Raw genomic sequence first — 20,983 nt, 5'->3', positions numbered from 1 at the left:
TTAGTCTTTATTCAGTGTTATGTTTGAGAGTTAACAAAGCGTGAGATTGGGCCGTGCCTCCACGCTGCACATTCTCAGCTTGCAGGCCTTTTGTTCTGCAGCCCTTTGTGGAGCCTGCCCCGGATTCATTGAAACTCTCCACTGCTGAGTGAGCTGAAGGAGCTGGAGCTTTTTTTTTTGTCACACACTCTCATTCTCTCCTCTAAACACACACACACACACACACACACACACACACACACAGACTCCTTTGGACCTATTTTCATTCCAGTTTTATGCCTTTGTCTCCTGCACAAGTTTTATTGATTTTCATCCTTCGTCTCCTGTTAAATCCATATCTATTTCTACCTTGTCTACTCTTTTGGCTACAGTGTGGCTCACAGGTAGTGAACAAGCCAACAACATAAGAAAGTATATATATATATAAATTCTAGAAATACAGGAACTTAAAAAAAGGCATTTGTCATAAACTGCCTCATCTCTTGTTCCTAAGATGATCAGCAAGCGCCAGCTCAGATCATCAGATGCAGTTTGTTGGCAGTGGTTATATCACTACCTGAAGACCAAGGTTACAGCCACAGAGGACTTGAGTGAAAAGTAGGAGGAAACTTTAAGTGTTGCATGGCGAAGTATGACTGATTACTGAGGCTGAACTAATAAAGGTGATCATTTTCATTGAATTGCATGAAAGTACAAGTCAAAGTTAATCTGTTAATCTCAGCGACACGCACACAGAGGTCCGACCTCTTCCTGTCTTAAACACTGCAGGATTTTCCAGGAGAGCCATTTTAAGAATTCATCAATCAATTGTGCCGCGTCAGTGCAGCAGGCTTTAAAGGGGGAAAAAAGGTCCTGGATTGTGTGCTATGAGCGAGATGACAGATTACAAAGTTTTTGGGTTCACACAGAAGTGCTGAAGACTCAAATAATGCTGATCATGAATTCTGCATCGACTTTATTTTTGGTTTTGTCAGCAACTAAAAATAGGTTTCCACAAACACTCTGTTTTCCATGTTCCACAACCAATCAGCACTGCTGGAGCCAGTGTGTGTTGACAGCATAGTGAGGCCACTGCAGACCCCTATAGGCACTCTGTTAGCTTTCTCACTGACTGAAGAGATAATGGTTTATCTGCAGCAGCAGACAGCCAACACTGAGAGGACGCGATGAATTCACTAATCACCTATCAGTTAATCCACCCTCCAGGTCTCTCACTTGTGATAATCACCTTTTTAAAAAAATCAATTCATTTTCCATTAACTGGTGAGAGGTTTTTACATTTGCAGACAGTCGTTACACGGTCTGTGACTTTTTCAGTTTCATATGAAAATAAATTGAGCTAACATGACATTAGGCTTTGACTGAATGTGGAAGAGGTTGATTAATTGTTAGTGGGATGGAAATAACTGATTAAACTGAGCTTCAGATACTAATAAACAGATTATATTTAACTGTCAGCTTCAGTGAGAGTGTGTAAACGGTTTCTTATTGTGGAAGGCTGCCAGGAGAAATAGGAGGCAGAACTCGCTGAGTAGTGTTGGATTAATAAACAGTTTTTTCCCACTTGTTTGCACGTCGTTAAAAGACAGATTAATCTGAAAACACTGCAAAGTGAGCTTTGTTTGGTGGTGTGATCATTGCACTGCCTGCTGTAACTGCACAGGCACAGAGCTTCTGCATACTCGTGCTGTGAAGGAGTTTCAATTCAGTTCTTTAGAACTTGAATAGGACTGCAACAGAAATGCCCCTGCACACTAGTGTGTGTCAGCTAGACTGAGCAAACTTAAACTGAGGACTGCAGAACAATTTCTAAATAACTGGAGTTTCCCGTCTTCATGAAAATCCAAATCCTGAACTTTTATGCCTTTTATGAGTGTCCTGAGAGAATGATTCTTTTTTATGATTAAGTATATCTAAGATCCAAATATATTTTATGATGACCAATACCATGAAGTACTTTATGGCACTTAAGGCACTTTTAAAATCTTACACTTATCAGTAAAGTGCTGTGAAACAAACTTGTTCAAATCTTTGCACTTGCCAAAACAGCCCTGACCCGTCGAGTCCTGGACTCCATTCCTCTGAAGGTGTGCTGTGGTATCAGGATGATGTCAGCAGCAGGTCCTTTAAGCTGCGAGGTGGGGCCTCCATGGATTGGACTGGGCTCTGGGAAGAGGTCACAGCCACCAGGGAATCCTAGTGCTAGGTGTTGCCCGGGTAACACTCACCCAGCTATTCAAGTGATGTGAAAGAAAACATGGTTCATCAAACCAGGCCAACTTCTTCCACTGTTTCATGATCCAGTGCTGAACAGATGTCAGCATGGGCACTCTGAATGCTCTGTGGCTATGCAGCTGCATGCACAACAAACAGCGACAGACTGTGCATTCTGACACCTTTCCATCAGAATTAGCATAAACTTTTTTGGCAATGTGAGCTACAGCAGCTCGTCTGTTGGATCTGACCACACGGGCCAGCCTTTGCTCACCATGCAGATCAATTAACCTTGGCCACCCGTGACCCTGTTGCTGGTTCACTACGGTTCTTCCTTTGACCGCTTTTGATAGATGCTGACCACTGCAGACCAGTAACGCCCCACAAGTGCTGCAGTTTGGAGATGCGCTGACCCAGTCGACCCAGTCATCTAGCCATCACAATATGGCCTTTTGTCAAACTCGCTCAAATCCTTGCGCTCGTCCATTTTTACTGCTTCCAACACAACTTTGAGGACAAGATGTTCCCTTGCTCCATAATATAGCCCAGCCACTAACAGGTGCTATGATGGAGATACAATCAGTGTCATTCCCTTCACCTGTCTGTGGTCATAATGTTATAATGTTATGTAGTTATTTCTTGACAACTGTAGACAGAAATGTGGACACCTTACCATGCTCATTAGCTCATTGTCCGGATGAGCTAACATTTCATTTGTCACATCTTTTGGATTAAAAAGTGCCTAAAAGATTTGCACAGAAACATACGCACATGTCATTAAATGCTCTCACTGCACACTCCAGATTTCATCCTTCTACATCCTTCTAGTGTTAAAATAGAGTTTGGATGGAGAAAGGATTGGAGATGAGGAGAGAAGAAGCGCGGTCCACAGAGATAAAGACAGAGTGAGCGATGGAGACTGGCAGAGCAAGGGCAAAACTGCTAAACAAAGACAGTTAGCAGTTATGTTGTTTGTTTTCCTCTTTTTTTCTTGACTTTCCTCGTTCTTGTCTTCTCAGCTCTCCCTCCAAACTGCACTGTGTCCCTGGGAATTGGACTTGTTGGGAATGCTAATTCATCTGTGGTGCAGGTTATCTTTTACATTTTGAGTAAGCACAAGGAAACAGCTTGGAAACAAGCTATGCTAAGTGTTCTTAATCGAATCCCTCAGTTACAAAAAAATCATGTTCTTAATCAAATACCTGCATCAAACGTTAACACAACCTGATTTTGGTGACAATGACACTTTTTCCAAATATTTGAATTAATTGTAAAATTTATCTGAAAAAAATAACCTCAGCAAATTGAATATAATAGTGATCTATCCTAGTAATGGAAACTGAAATTGTTCTACTTTATTATTTATGTTTTATTTGCAGTACTGCAATTACACCTTAAATATATTGAAAATGTTGCTTTTCTCCTCTTTTGTTTAAGTGCACCTCAGCAGTGTTGCTCTGAATCTTAAACAAAGCAGCAGTCATTATTTTTGCAGTAGCTGCAGTGTGAAGTCAGCCACTCCGTGTCAAGGTCATTTTGCTCCTTTATTGTTACATAACTCTTGGACGCTTTATCTAAAACACACTTCTTTTTGGCCAAGTTGAGCAGTTTCTAACTTTTAAAAGCAGCCCTGGGTCCTTGGTTAGAGTGCAGCAAAGATAAAATCACTGAATCACTGAAACTGACATGATTAACTCATCTGTATGGATCTAATGTCTCAGTGTGAAAACCAGGATTATTTACAGTTTAAAACTGATGAGATCTCAGGATTTGCCCGTAAACAGGTGGGAAAACATTTTCAACTGCTTAAACCACATGTTTAAAAAGTCTGTGTATCCCCCATGGCATCGTCATAACTTTGCAAACTGACAGCCATGATTTAACATGACTGACTGAGTGTGTCATCATATTTTGTTCTGATGAACTTTGGTCTGACAGTACAGTAGAGCTATGAGAATAGCTACAGACAAGTCTCTCACAGCGTACACCCATTACATCCTCATCTATTTTCTCTACCATCAAGTGTGACAATGAAACACAATTTAGCATCCTGCCCTTTGCCGTCTCTCTTCCCCCCCCTCCCCTGCCAGCATCATGTCTGGCCTGCGCGCAGCGTGTGGCAGGTAGCTAGCATTATGCTGACCTTTTCTGCACTGTGGATTTCAGCCAGTTTGAATCAGACATCTCAATCTTCCATGAACCACCTGAGGCAGCAGCCCTCAGCATCGTCCTGAGGAGGAGCCAAACCTTACAGCCACACAAGTAAAAGTTCTGCATTGCACGCAAAGGCGTCCCTGGAAAATAATTTTGTGTCAGCTGCATATTTATTTAAAAAATCCATTCAGCAAGCTGTGTCACCTTAAAATTAAAGGTGGTGCATGTTTGTATAGTATATACATAGTATACTACACATAAACACCTCTTAATATACAGTATGAATGGCATGAGATACTTTTTAATGATGCTTCAAAAACTTACACATCTGATTTAGCCTTTGCAGTAATTTTTGTCGCCCAACAAAAGGTTTGAGGTTTTGCAGACACGTGACCACTAGCCACGTTAACTCATCCGCCATTTTGAATGTACGACAACCATGGCGACAATGTAGGATCAAGTGAATGAGGCTCCAGTTCCACAAGCCTAGAGAGTCGTCTGTGACCATCTGGAAACCACTTGACACCAGGGGAAAAAGAGTATTCCCCAGCCGGCTGACAAAATCCTCCACGTGATTGCATTGGTAGCTAGCATGTCGCAGCCACCAAATTAATCACCCTCCAGCTACTCTCGGAGCTGTAGCGAAACTGTGAAACAGACAATGCAAAGTAGAAAAAGCAAAAAAATGTAACAGCTGTGCCTAAGCGCCTCATCCAACATGTTTCAAACGTGCAACTTTTACTCTGAAGGTGAACCTATCCCACTTCCACTTTGCAATGAACTTTCTCAAATTTTACTACCGCTGGGCTAAAAGTTAGTGGGTATTTACAGATACATGAGAAACTACAGACAACTATGACAATTTCCTGCAACCAAAGCAAGATCTAAGAGGTTTTTGATGCAGCAACCTTCTTTGCGACAGATTTTATCCAGTGACAGACAAAAACCACCATATTGGCCACATTCTTGGCTAATGGGCACGTGGCATCACATGATAAACCTCAGCAGCTAAACCTACAACAGTTGAATACCTAATGCTTGTTTTAAACATCAGATTCTGACTGATGAATTCTGCTTTGATGAATTTCTGCTATTGCATTAACTGTAATTCTTAAACAGTTAATGCAACACTTTTGTTAAAGCCCTTGAATTAAAACAGAAAGTCTTCAATTACATCTTGATTGCTTTAGTTAAAATCTACTGATCCCTTTAAGAAAGTGTTTGGGGGAAAAAATGTAATAAGCAGAGACCTCACACTCTGGGTGGGTGGCAGTCTGCCTCAACCAGCTCGGGTGAAAGGAGAGAAAAAAGTCCATGAGAAAAATTAATGCCTTATGGATCTATATTAACCCGAGACACGAGCACAGAGAAACTTTCCTCCTGTGCTCTCTATCGGGAAATATCCAAGTGAAGTAAAAATAACCACAGCACATTTTGAGTGGAATCGTCTCAAATAACCTGGAAACTGTTTCATTCAGTGTTGTTTCATGTCAATCAAGCATCACAAGTGGTGCATGTATGGTAAGGCTAAAATTAGCCAGTGTCTTGAACCAGACGTGCAGTTTAGGCTGTAAACAGAGTAGAAGGTACAGCTAGAAAATGGAATCAAGAAAGCAAATTGGGTCGACTTGACGTCTCTGAGATCGGCAGCACTTTTTATGAACATGAGAAGTCGGGACAACTGACAAATAGTTAAGGAACAACATCAGTGTGTCAAAAACATAACGAACGCAGGTAAAGAAAACTTTGTTTAACCGCGACTACAAAGTGTGTTTAAAATGCTAAAAAAGCTGCTCACTCACAGATGAAGATGCAGCCTTCATCACCAGACATGAATGTCCAAGAGTAATTCAGGCCAGGTGTTTGCTCTCTGCTGAAGCTTTGAGTGCACAGCGGTGGTCAGAATGGGACAGGAAGCAATCTAACCGGAACATTAATGATGTAGGAGCTCATCTGGCCCTGAATCCACCACAATTCACAAATTATTGACTGCAAAATGAAAAATGTGAGCTTGATCTGAGCACAGTTTAGATGAAAAACCATTAGAAGAACATTGTGTGCAAGTTTCAATAAAATCTGACCGGGACTAAAGGAGTAGCAACCCTTGAGGTCATCACTCCTTCAGCCAGATGAGCTGAAAATAGCAGCCCTGCTGAAAGCTAGGCTTGCTCATGATCATGACCTTTACTGGGAGATCGGCCAAACTTAAATCAGGTACAGATCGATTTTGATGCACCTGATCCCAGAACGTTTTGATCACACCTTGTATCTACTACTACTCTAGAAAACACACTGTGAGTTTTGATATGATTTTGTTGATGGTCGCTGCTTGACCACCTTAAGAGTAAGAGCCACCAGTACTCCTTAACTATTGTCAAACTGTTACAAACTATTTTCCTGTTGCACATGCCATCAATTTATATGCACCTCTGCAAAAATGTTTCTGATAGGTACACTAAAGATGATTAAGGCATTTCATCATTATATGTAGTTTTATTTGCACGGCCCTTAGCTTTAAACAAACCCAGGTTTCCCTTTCTAACTGGTAGGATGTTAGTGGTGGAGAAGGACTCATGAGAATATACATGACTTATTTATAAATGATGGTAGAGTGCAGCGACTACGATTGGATCAGTGTGTGCAATATCAGAGGACTTCCACAAAAAAATTGGACAGGAAAAAATAATAAATATTTTAGCTTCTGTGAATCTGAGTTGGTAATGATCTCTAGTTTCTCTATAACTTCAAAAGCTGGACTGAAATTAAATATATTATGTGTTTAAATACGTGGGTTGGCATTCAAGCTGGACAAATGTTTAGCAAATAAACTAGAGTATATATTTTTCTTGTAAGAAATGAAAAAAAAACCCACTCTCAGACTAATATTATATTAGATGATAGTTGAGTTGCTCTCTTCTTTTCCACAGCGAGCAGCTTCATGTGTGTGATCTGGAAGACTTTTACGCTGGATGCCTTTCCTCACATAACCCCCAAATGGATTTGTGTCTCTTCCCAGGATTGAACTGGAAATCTTCATTAGTTGAATGTGTAAACCACTACAGTATTTATCAAAGCATCAAAAATAAATTGGAAGAGTGGGCCACGAATCAAAATCCTTCCAATCAATGGAAGTCAAGCTATAAATCAAAGCAGCAAACTCACCGTTTTCTTACCAAGAGTTCAATTTTTAGGTTAATTCAGCTTCTGTATTTGTTCTCTTTTACAGTTATGCTTATGTCACAGTTGTGTCCATTTATCTTGCAGGCCTACATACAGTTTTTCTCCACTGGTAAAACTATAGCTATACTGTTTGTCTTATGATTTAGGGGTTATATACTCCAGGCTGCTGTTGCTTTTTATTTAGCCAACTCTGTGTTTCAGTAACAGGAGTCCTCCTCGGAGTTCAACCGATAAAAGATGTAGAAAACATTTTGTTATATTTTTGTGTATACCTAAAAAAAAAGGTTCTTCTGTTGTTTTAAGAGCTCTACATGGTGACAGAAATAGGAATGCAGGCCACTGGTTTTGTGTGGGACTACATTGAACCTAAGAGCAAAGTAAGGAAATTTTACCATCAGCCTACACAGAACAGCATCTCTATGACCTGATTAGACACTCAGTGATTTGGTCTAGTATGTGCATGGTTGCAACAGTAGTGTTTGTTAGTTTATGAGAAAAAAGGTCAAACCTAATCGCTCAATTCACTGATCTTTCTGAGTTTGGGACGATGTGGAGAAGCGGGGCAGTGAAGCAGAGTGAAGTCTACTCACCCAGTCCTAAGCAAGATACTCTGAGTCCGGACTTTCCAAGGTTCCTGCATAAATAGGAAAAAAAAAATGTGTCAGGTCTCGATAAAATACAAACACCTCGGCGGAATGAACACATCACCAAACATGATCTGCATCATGTTTGGTGATGTGGATAATATTTTAAAGACGAGACTCATTTGTTAATCTGACCGATTACAAACTTTACCTTCAACAGTGTCTGCTTACAGGCATTTTCACCTGTAGTTGATATTAACCTGTGTATGCAGCAAAACGTCAAGCAGACTGACAGTCTGGAGACTAACAAGCTGGTCTTTTTTTTACAAGACTCTGAATTTGGCTTTGCTTGACATAATCACATGACAGTTTGACAGTACGCTTCTCTTCCTGATTTCTCTGTGAAAAGTTAAAATGAATTTCACTCATCCAGGTCTCCAGGTAATCCTCCTATACAACCTGCATGGATGTATAGGAAGTGGAGATGATGATGAAGCTGATTAAAATGGTTAGCTGCCCTTTGATATTATGTTTCCATCCGCAGGGAGGAGAAAATCACACGGTTATTAATAACAGTGTGATGAAGAGAGAGACACGGGTTAAAGCAGGTTGGCAGAGTAATAGAAAACTACACCGGTGCAAACAAGATGCATCTAGCAGTGAGGATTATTTGCACACATGAAAGGTTAAGGAAAGATCGTAAAGGTGTCAAAACTGTGTGTGTGTTTACTATTGATGAGCTCTAATAGCCTCATTAGTGATGTCATTAACATACATCTTGCAGAGTATGTTTTTGCATCCCTTTAGTATAAAAGTAATAAGACCGTCCTCTTATGGCACAAATCAGCATGCTGCCTGCAACCTTATTAACCCACCAAATCAAAGACACGCTGATAACAGTGTGCAGAGTATCTCAAGATATTTGCTCTGTTTAGCATTAAAAAAACACTGGACTGTATAAATACACATAAAAACTAAATATTAATAACAATAATATTAACCTGTAATTTAAGTTCTGCATTAATTATTCTTTTAGGGACAGCACAAAGATGAGTAAATGTAAAAGTTGCACATTTCTAGGGCTGATATGGGAACTAATGATTCCACCCTAAACATCTAGTGGGCACCTACCAACATTATCTAAATTTTTTGGAGCTGTGTTTGTGCCCAGCTGACAAATCTGATTGGTAAAATATGTGAAGAAGATTAAAGTAAATTAGTTGCAGTGATGGTAGTCATGAACATAAGCTGCCCTCTGTTAAATTCCTTAATCAACCAAACTGTTGTCCTCCATATCCAGATATACAAGTTGAATATTCACCGGGGACCTAGATTTCTCACCCCACGGTGTCCCCATGGATTAGTGTGTGATCAAGATAAAGTCACCATTGGACATAATAATGCAAATGCACACCAACCAACACACATACTCATAGCACACTTTTAATACTGACTTCTGGGGTTTAAGCAGGTGCAGGGATAAAACAGCCGCTCCAATTCATCAGCCTGTAGGCAACACACACGTGAATGATTTTCCTGGGGGAAGCTGTTACAATATGTTGTGCTTGCACTTTTGTACTTGCTACAGCACTGTAGTTTTAGAGGATAGTATATAATTGACCTGGAATTGTAATCTACGTCATCATTTTTATATAAAAACTTCTTATCGTTCGTTCTGCAGCCTGAAAAGTTGAAAGCCCAAAAAAGGAACCACTGTTCATCATGCTGCTGTACGCTCTGTATAAAAGTTGGGATGAAAGCATGCACAACTCTTTAAACCCCTAAAGCAGGACACACACACACACAGGACAATGAAAATATCAAAAACTTCCTTAATCCCTTTTATCTTTCCTACTGAAGTCTCTGACCACCTGTACTGCAAGTCCATACAGACAACATACAAGAACTTAAAAGTGCTGATAAAGTGGATTTTATCTAAATGTAACATTTTATCTATTTATTCATTGAAAGTTTATGTAAAAAAAAAAAAAATTTTAATCCAACCAAGTTTACATTAAAACACATCATGGCCTCACTACAGCATCAGGTTTGCAGATTTTTATGGATTGGGCAGTGCATTATTCACAGCTGTCAGCATCTTTCATTTTGGCCCACCTGTCAAAACTACTTAAGTTTTTCATTACCAATGAGACCCTTGTATCAGAATACTAAATCAGGCATAAAAATCTGTTTTAGATGATGCATCAAATCCTCTGACACCTGTAAAATATCCAGAGACAGTAAGAACAAGGTGCTCTTGAACAACACGTAACAGGAGCTGCTTTTACTCTGTAAACAGCAACAAAAAGTTATTATAAATTATGTTTTTATTGTATTACTACACTTTTATTATCCTTTAATAGTGAAATATGGTTAGAATCTGCTTCTTCGCCTTTTACCTGTTTATGATTTCCATACAAAGCCAAAGTTCATCCACTGAAGTTTCTTGATACTATGGTCAGAAAAGCGTATTTAAGTACACGTATGTACTGTAAATATGACCAGAACTTTTTCTGTAAATGACTGGAAGCTGCATTTTGCAGTCTTTCACCTGATCTTCACAGACTCAGGCTTTAGCCCTCCCGGTGACCCAGAACAGGAAAGCAATTTAGAAAATGTATAGAAATGTGTAGCTTCCAGTTATAGAAAAATGAGGATATTTATAAAAAGCCCAAAGTTAAGGCCTTTATTCAGGGCAATATTTGAATTTAGATCATAGAAACTAGAGGTGCTGAGTCAGTCAGTGGATGCCCCTGCTGACGATTAATGATGATGCCTCTGTTTCCTGGCCACGACCATGAGCGATGATAATACAGGTGCACTCTATTTAAGGTCTAAAGAGAAAAGCTTTGTTTGAGCCAAAACAGAGCATACATCTACCAACAAAGAACTAGCAAAGCAAAAAACTGCCCTCCATGATGACTAATAAAGAAGCCACCAATACATTTAGACAGAGCATTTGTGCAGCAAATGTAATGATGATGGGCTATGTTTGTAATGTGGAGCCATCCTAAAACACTGCAGTATATAATGTCTGATAGTCTGACCTGAAAAACTCTAAAGAAAACTCAAAACTACAAAACTCTGAACTACAAAACAAACCATATAAGTCACGCAATGACCGACAGCCAGACAGCCTTGTTTCCAGTTTTAATTGTGGAACAGTTGGGGTGACAGTCAACACCTCCAAGTCTGAGGCCATTGTTCTCGGTGAAATACTTCTGGATTCAAGAGCAGAGGCTGTCACAACAAGATTAACGGGAAGGTGTAGTGTGGGGTGGACCAGTTGGTGCAGTGTCAGCAGTATTGCGGGCAGTGTACCAGACTGTTGTGGTTAAGAGACAACTGAACTGAAGGGAAAGCTTCTGTACCAGTTCATCTATGTCCGAACGTTAATCTGGGCAATGACCAAAAGAATAAAGTCTACAGGATCCTGCAGGAGGATCTAGAAAATGTGGCTGAGGGAAAGGACATGTGGCTGCCACTGTGACTCGACTTGGGATAAGTGGAAAATAATGAATGGATAGATGATCCGTTTCTACTTGACTCTTAACAAATCTCTACTATAACATTTACCATCATACCTGTGACAAAACTCCTGCCTCCAGTACATCCTATAGGTTGGTTCTGAGATATGAGATAAACACCCTACTGCATGTACACTAGCTATTGTGCAAAATGATGTGAACGTCCTAAAACAAAGAGTAGGTTTCCAGAATAAAACTTTGACTTTCCTAAATAACAGCAAAGCTGCAAACTTACTTGAATTTACCTCAGGGAATATAAAATAACCACAAAAAAATAATCTGCATGTTTTGTAGAATTTTTGTTTTTCTCCAGTAAAACACATAACTTCTCAGATCAGGTCAGGCGGCCTGGTGAGCTGACACAATATGTCCTCTCATTCAGCTTTCTGAGGCTTTAATTGCATGATGGATAAAGGAATGACGGTGATGATGATAATAGATGAGACAGAGAGGAGGTTTGAAAGAGGAAGAAAATACGATTGCTCTCTATGCTCCATAGATGAAGTAAGAAAGTGATTTCCCCCACGTCAAAAGCTTCTTTCAAATGGTTCTTCATAGTTATGAAACCATTTACAGCCAGACGTAAATAACCAAGCCACCACCACCAAACACGCACATGCTAATGCAAACCAAACCAATACAGCCATCCTTTCCCATCAAATATTTATTGAAATATGAAACCTGCCCCCCCACAGTCACTTTTCCCAACAGATCTATCAAGCCTTCCCAACAATGAGCCTATTCATCTCCACTTAAACATGTCTTCATTTGCCTGATGATGGACAGTAATGACTTTCTCTAATACCCCCGGCACTATAGGCAATATTATCCTCTCTCTTCTTCTGCCAAAAACAGCCTCTCTCTGTTTCTCTCCTGCAAGCCAGCAGTCCTCATCACAGATCTGTCACTGATTACCTCTCCCAGTATAGTAGTGAAAGGATCTGCAATCGGAAAAAAAGAAAGAAAAAATAGGTTGTACTTCAACTCTGCATTTTTAACATTAGTTTGTTTTTACTAGACAGCGGAGTGTAATTGGCCCGGAAGCATTGGGAATGCTCTAAATGTGACAAAAGACTTTAGTGTCAGTGTTGCTTGTGCTTTAATCCCGTCATGATAATAATGTCTGTTGACTGAGGCAGTGTCTAAGTTTGTCACCAGTCAGGTTGTATTTATTACTACGACTGGACTCATTTATTTTAGACGAAATAGCAGATAAAAGCTGGCAGACAGGAAATTTCCCTGAATTTGAAAGTAAATGACCAATAAATATGCCCTGCTGCAGCGGGTGGAGTAGGCAGTTATCATTTGTCATAATGACAAACAGAAAGCTGCCCAGATGATGTAGGAGAAGTTTACGAGAAGAGGCGCATATAAAATCTCTATGCCAGTTAAATTCGCTTCCTAAACCTAACCAACTAGTTTTGGTGTTGAAATACACGGTGTGAAAATATCTGTGAACATCTGGCTCTTCAGTTCAACATATGCCTGCATATATGTGGACTTTTATTTACAGTGAAAACACCGATATCCTTCAGCAAAGGTGCAACTACTGCCATTCTGAGCCGCTGGTACTTAAAGGAAGATGCCCACTGGTGAAAAATATTGAAAACAGGTGGAAAGCACTTTAAAACGAATTCATACTTTCCTATTAAAACTTTACGAATTCATATTAGTTGAAATGTTTGCACCTTTTTCTCTTTATTTATTCATGTGCATGAAACACTTTTAAAACCCAAATCAATAAACACTGTACACTTTATTTTGAGGTACAACTGATTTTAAAAAGTGCATCACGAGGCAGCCTATCTGCTCTTGTTATTAGATGATGTCTAACAAAATAATTTCAGGTCTACCATTGGTTTGATGATATTGTGGATGGATCTTTTAAATAGATTAGTTTCACATTTGCAACCCTATTGCAAATTAAAATCAAATTGCTTCTCGTGATATGCAGAAACAGTAATGAGCCACAAGAGACTGGCTGACACACTTCTCCATCGAGTGTAAAACAGTCTGTGAGAAAGAGAGACAGAAAGAGAGTGTCAGAGAGAGAGGGGGGACGACGACGAGGCACTGGATGCATGCCTAAAGGCCACCTGAGCTCCGGATAAAGTAGGTTACAATGTTACAGTAATCACACTAATTCTGGCAGCATACGTTGTTTGTCTGTGGCATCGCTTAATGGAGACATCCCTGTTTAAGTGCTTTAGTTTCTTGTACTTGTATCTGTAGATATTGCAGCACTCAGATCAACTCCTTTGCATGTCATTTTTCCACATATTCTCACATATGCCCTGACCTTCACATTCATCTCCATTTGTACATTTTTTTACAGCTTGTCCAGTTCAGGGTTACGGAAAAAAGCTAGGCTATACCCTGGTCAAGACACCAGTCTCTCACAGGGATAAACACAGTGAGAGACAAACCAACTCACACCTACAGTATTGTGCAAATGTCTTGAGTCACTCTTCCTTATATATTTTTAGAAAAATGGGGGGAAAGGTGCAGTGATTTACTAAAATGTGATAAACATATATGAAAATACAGTGTAAGCTTAAAAGTTAATATTTGATATGACCACCTTTATTCTTTATTTATTCCATTATTCTTGTCTTCAGGAGTAGTTCTCCAAGCATTTGAAGGACATTCAAAGCTCGTCTTTGGTTGTTGGCTGCCTTTTGTTCCGCCCTCAGTCAAGATGATCCCACTCTGCTTCAATGGCGCTGAGGTCTGGACTCTGGGGAGGCCAATCCATGACTGATAGGGTTCCACTGTGTGTTTTTCTATCCAGGTATGCTTTCACATCATTAGCGGTGCATTTGCGATAATTGTCATAGTGAAGAATGAAGCTGTTTCCAATCAGATGCTTCTTAAACAGTATGGGATGTGGATATCATACTGGTTTTCTGTGTCCAAATTACACAAAATTTGAAAAGATCTCCAACACCACTGGCTGATTAGTAGCCCTAGTCGATGACAGAGCCTCCACCAGGCTGTAGATGGCTCCTTCATACATACTTTCATTAATTTGAACAAAAATCTTCTGTAATTTGGTGTACATCAACTTTTTCTCCCTGTTTCCCTGATTAAGAATCGTTTCTTGGCAGCCACTGAGACCATTTCTGATGAGGCTTCAGTGAACAGTAGGTGGAGATCTTGAGGGCCTAATGTATTTCTCAGGTCCTGTGTCAGGTCTTTGCCTGATTTTTTTCAAATTTCCATGGGAGACTAGGGTTGGGCGATATGTAAAAACTTTCCAACCAACAATCTTAAGTCCAATAAATGATGGGCAGAGCAATGTAATCATGCACGGACTGATCCAGATATGGATGAACTAATTGCCCCCAAAAAAGTAATGTTGTCAATTTGGGATTTCTTTGGCTTTAAATTGGATGAAAGATGTAAACCCAAGGATGCAACCGAAGCAGTGTGCCACTTGTGCTCAAACATGACTAACTTGCATGGGCATGTATGTGTCCACTATCCGAACACTTTCTGAACATAGGCTACTTCCTTTCTTTCTTTCTGTTATGAGTTTGAGTAAATTAATCGCTGCATTTGGGCACACTCTGAGGAGGGTGCATTTGCTCACAGATGGAAGAGGGTGCTGTTAAAACAGCGCTATTATTTTTTTTTCTGTTGACTGCTTCTATTAGCTCCATCATTATTAGCAAACTTTCTCATGGGCAAATAAATAAATCGCCCTTGTAAAAACAATCGATAGTCAATATATCCGCCAGACTATGGGAGAAATTGCATACTGTGCTGAGATATGCCAAGTTGTGTGCAAGTTGATTTGCTAAGTGTTAGGAAATCAAACTCTCAAACTGTGTTATCTTTGGCATTTGCTGTAAATTCAACAAAATGGAAATACATTGTGTTTTTGTCATAGAGCAAGTGCCTCAAGATGCAAGAATTATAATAGTTTATTTGCAAAGTTGGTTGTTTTGTGTAGACTGGTTCATCTCTCAGATCTCTCAGAGATCATTGAGAAGTGTCTTAACAAACAAAACAATAAACCTCTGAAAATGTCAGGTATAAAGAATGGACTGAAAATGAATGAAAGAGCAGCCAACGCCAAAAGGAAAAAACTATTGCTCAATACCACTTTTGAAAAGTCTTAAAACCCTGGAAAGAAAATATAATGAAACAAGGGGTACCTCAAGACGTTGTGCAGTACTGTAAAGTCAAGTTAGAATCACCAGTTAACCTAAAATGCCTGTCTCTGAAGTCTGAGTACCAGAGAGAACACACCCCCATACAGACATACAGGGGTGCGGTGACACCGCTGTGTCCCATGTAGTAAATTGATCAGACCTTGTTTCCACCTCTCTGTTACTCAGTTATTTAATTCTAGATTAAATTAGAACAAAAAATAAGACATTTTATTTAAAACACATTAAGATGAAGCAAAGTAATTACAGAAGCATGCATATATATAAATAAAGTGTTTTGCCAGTAGAGAAAAAGATCGGTTTGAACTATGTAAACTAAAAATATGCAGCGTTGTGAGTCATTTAAAAGCATACTGTATAATCACATTGTTGCCATGAGTCCTCCTCCTCTGACACAAACCAACATTGTTGCTGTCCTCTCACTTTCCTTTCACCTCCCACTTAGGTGCCACCATCTTTTAAACATTAACTCGCTACACGTTTCTTCTGACTGCATGCGTCACTATCGATCACATGTTCAACGGTGAAGCCAAAGTAGAAAATGTAAAAAACAGAACATAGGGATAGATACTGTACTGTATGTGCTCCTTTGTTTTGTTTTTGTCACAGCTGGAACTGAATAGTTTTTTTCTTGCGTTCTCGCCATCTGTCCAACTCCTCGATTCATCTTTGTCGACTTAGCTTCACCATGAAGAGTAACTGCGCCAAGTCCTGTTAGTTATTTTTTTCTACACTGAAATATGAATAAATAAATACAAGTAGGAAGAGTAAATGAAAATGTATGATACTATATAAGCTTTGTGTGTGACATGCACATTTACAAGCAAGCAAAGTACTAATATGCGCTAATTATGTCAGTGGAGATTAAATAGAAACCGCTTTAAATAATTACCACGCAGTGTGGACTTACTGTGTTGCCTATTTTAACTGGTTCCTTGTCACAAAGAGAGCAATGATAGATTAAAAGACTTCATTTTAAAGATGAAACTTTCCTGAACCAAATCAATACATGAAGGAAAATGTCACACTTTTATGGGACTAACTGAACACAAGTTTGTTCAGTTGTGTGCAGAAATCTTGAGCCAATCTCATTTCTTTAGATTAGAAAAATGGGACATTGAAACATGTGCAAACATACAGTAGATATACAGTATAACAAGCTTAAAAGTCTTCATTTATCACCTGAGCTTGAGCTCTCTTACACAACCTCTCTTGTCTTTTGTTTAAACAGTCTTCAGGAATAGTTCTCCAGGCCTCTTGCAGGACATTCAAAGCTCGTCTTTGGATTTTTCTGCCTTTTTTTCTGATCTCTGACCAGATGACCCCACACTGGTTCAATATTGCTGAGGTTCTGAGGAGGTCAATCCGTGACCGATCGTAATCCTTTGTGTGTTTTTCTATCCAAGTATGCTTTCACTGCAGGGCAGCGTGTTTGGGATCAATGTGCCTTCCAGGTGATACTTTTCTGCATTGTAAGTCCATCAATTTTGACAAGATCCCCAACACCACTGGCTGAAATGCAGCCCCAAACCACAGATGGTTCACCCCATGAATTAGGTTCCCTTTTTATAGGTCAGTGTCGTGTTGTTTAACATGAAAAAAAAGAAAATGGTCAGGTAGGAGGACGAGACTGAAAATGAGTGAAAAACTACTCCACTGGAGAACTAATATCTTAAACCACAGCCTTATTAAACCCTTTATGAAATAAACAGTAATATTTGTAACTTCTACTACTTTTGTCCCAGAAAAGGAACAAACCAACCAACATGTGTGACCACAGATCTCCATGTTACTGTTATGTAGTGTCCTTAAGGCTGCAGCTCTAACACAAATTAATAATTCATTTTTTCTTTCTAATATTGTCTACTACTGTGGAGCTCAATTGGAAAACGTACCGATGCCCGTTATTGCAGAAAAAAGAGGCTAATTCTGTTTTTATGTGGAAATATGCTCACGTGTGCCCTATACATACATGTGCGTGTGTCTATACATCCATTTGGATCAGCTCACATGTTGTGCCTGCTAGCGGGTCCATCTGAGCGAAAATGTTTCCGTGCATTATAGGCAGTGTCGTGTTGTTGGCATATGTTAGTGCATACACCAAGGAGCAGTCTCAGCAGTGGGGTTATTCAATGTCAGTTAAAGCTTGAACATTGAGTGGGTGGGGTAAAAAGGTAATGGGAGGAGCTCTTAAAGCCTGCACGCAGACAGAGTAATGCAGCAGCCTGTGTATGGGAGCAATATAAAAGCTTTCACCTAGCAATGAGGGCGAAATAATACAACTAATAGGAGCAGCAGGAGGTGAACGTTCAGCCAATCAGTCTTTGGACAACTTTACAGTTGTGTGAGTGTGAAGAAATTTAAGGTTTCACCTGTGTGTACATAAGTGCATGTCTGTGCATTATAATAACACTCCTTAAGTTCCAACTGTCCATCCAGTTAAGGGTTGCGGGGTGGGGTAGGGGCCTATCCCAGCTCCCCTTTTGGCCCATACATATATACCTACAGAGATGTATACAAATAGGATCCTGGATCGGGTGCCAGCCCGTCGCCAACACATTCACACCTATGCGAAGTTTAGATTGAGCAGTTAACCAAACCCCACTAACTGCATGTCTTTGGATTGTGGGAGAAAGTCAGAGTACCTACACAGTCACGGGGAGAACATGCCAACGACACACAGAAAAGCCCCAGGCAAATGGTGGATTCAAACCTCGGACCTTCTTGCTGTGAGTCAACAGCGCTAACATCCAGACCTCCATGCATTCCACTCTTTAAGTTTGCAAATAAAAACTTTTTATGACATGATTTAATGGACGTCCTGACCCAGAAACATAAGATATCATGGTCCTGGGTCTGACCTTGCGTTTTTGACTTTGGACTATCAATTGTTTTTTTTATCATCTGTAGGACTCCTCCTCAAATATCCCCCAGTTTCCCTGGTTTGGCTTTATAAACATTGTTCCTATGTTCGCTGGTTATTGGAGAGTTGTTTTCTGTTAATCACTTCCATCATCTGAGTCTACTTTTGGGGTCCACTCTCTCCACTACAATATGACTTGAGGATATGATAAGCTCTTGGTATGCTGCATGCTCTGTAAGCTACTTCAAGGGGAAACTGATTGAGAACTGGAAGAAAATTTGACACAAGCGAAACATGGACATGAGGAATGAGTTCAGCTCGCTGTACAAGGAAATAATAAAAGGACCTACAGTGTACTGTAATTCAGCCCCCACAATAGGGAAATACCACCAGGAGCTATAATGGATCAGACACTCCCATCTATTCAGCTCTGTTGGAACAGGATTGCAGTTGTAGTGATCCCCTTGTTATGAAAAAATACATACATGCTTAATTTTTCTCTTGAGGCAAATCTGCATTAAGTTAGATATTTAAAATGCAAATTACCAACAATTAGCTTCACGCTTACAGAAATGAGCCGGGAATATATATGCACAGATGTAATGGTGTTATTGTTGTACGTTTGCTCACGAGGGGCGAGGGAAATGAAAAGACGTGTGGATTCCGGTAAAAATCAGTAGGCACCGTTAACTGTGCGTACACGTTACTGGCACAGCAGAACAGTTGCAGAAGGACACAACCGGGCACAGCGCTGTGTGCGTCTGCAGTGACTCAGACTGGCTGCGTAGGCAAGGATACTCATCACTCAGGCCTGAATCATTCTGCCAAAGTCTCTGATCTAGTTGTTGTCAAGTGGCCTTCTTGTTCAGCGTTAGTGGTTTCCAAAGTATCTCGGGGAAAGAAAGGCAATTTCCACAAAACATGATCCATACCGCTACAGAGCCTCTGTTGGTGAGTCAGGTAATTCTCTCATCTGTTGTTCTATAATTTTTCCCTTTGCCATATTGAACCAAGCTGATATCCATCATCCCAAAACAGCACCCCACTCATGCAGGCGCAAATCAATTTCCCTTCAATTTTCAGAGGTGCTGACTGCAGATATTTCACGCTACTGTCAAAAACTATTCTTGAGGGGCTTTTTGCAGTAGATTATGATATTGGGGGGGGGGATCTGCAGCAGCTTCAAGTGAAAACTAAGGACAGACTGTTGATGAAATCCTGAACTGAAATATATTTTCTTGTTAGTTTGCAATATTTTGATTTCTGGCAGCGCAGAAACAGAAATATTGTACAATTTTATGACAGACTGTATATAAAAACGTCATTTTGAAGCCTTGGATTTGGCATTTTAGATGTTCCCATCATTTTGAAACCAGACTTGACAAGCAAGAGTGGGCTCTAATGGAAAAACCAGGGACAAGGCAGGCTAACACCTTATGACTTATCAATTACAAGGCAGCCCTCCATCACAGCTTGCTTTATTGTCTATTTCCTGTAACAGGAACTGAAACTCCCAACTGAGACCATAAACTCGTGAGGGAAGTGTTCACTGAGGTCATAAATCAAGTTAGAAGGGGATGTTTTCCCTTCTTCTATACATTTCTATAAATCTGGACTTCTTTTTCAAAGCCAGGTGATTCACCCTCTCCTGGCCAATAGAGAAAGTGGATTTGCTTCACTTTTCAGGCATTCAGACAAGCAGATCAATATACACGTACTTACACATGCCCAGTGTTTCAGAACACTGCAAATTTGTTTGGATTTGTTATTTGAGAAGAACAAAATGAATCCATTTTTTTTTCAAAGTGTCTAACAACAGATCTTTCTGGTTTAATTTCCCCGAACCTCAACTGTGGTCCTACATGACTCAGAGCCTGGGGGCAAAACAAAGCAAACACTAAATGAGATTTTTCAGTGATCCAACATTTTCCTTCAGCAAACACTGTACCCACACAGAGAGGCACACATGCATACACACAGGCGTGCACAGACACAAACACACACACCTTAAAAGCTGTTTCGTTGTGATGCTTTTGTTAACTGTTCTGAGATTCTGCACTACGATCGTGACTATATTAAAAAGGTCTCTTTCCTGTTGTTGAACACGGATTTCCACGCAGAGGGAGAGAAAATGAAGATGTGGATAATAAGAGCAGACAAAAAGAGTGACCGACCAACTGACCCAGAATTAGTAGCAGTGTATTTACTAGAGAAATTATGTCAGCAAGCTTCTTGTCTCGTTGTAATGTGCCACATTAATCAAATAACATTTTACTAAGTTTAAAA

General features: G+C 39.9%; 1 protein-coding gene across 2 annotated transcripts in view; it reads right to left on the bottom strand.

The window, feature by feature from the left end:
• Positions 1-20,983, bottom strand: part of kcnab1a (potassium voltage-gated channel subfamily A regulatory beta subunit 1a) — a 131,597-nt gene that overhangs the window by 24,087 nt on the left and 86,527 nt on the right. For both annotated transcript variants that reach the window (XM_014332949.2, XM_005920111.3), the window contains exon 2: positions 8,139-8,182. In XM_014332949.2, the coding sequence (XP_014188435.1) occupies positions 8,139-8,182 (44 nt within the window). The remainder of the gene's footprint in view (positions 1-8,138; positions 8,183-20,983) is intronic.

This window comes from Haplochromis burtoni, unplaced genomic scaffold (assembly GCF_018398535.1).
Source record: "Haplochromis burtoni strain Fernald_Lab_line unplaced genomic scaffold, NCSU_Asbu1 Contig_38, whole genome shotgun sequence".
Lineage (NCBI taxonomy): Eukaryota > Metazoa > Chordata > Actinopteri > Cichliformes > Cichlidae > Haplochromis > Haplochromis burtoni.
The sequence above is the reverse complement of the archived record's forward strand: the minus strand, read 5'-3'. Positions and strand labels throughout refer to the sequence as shown.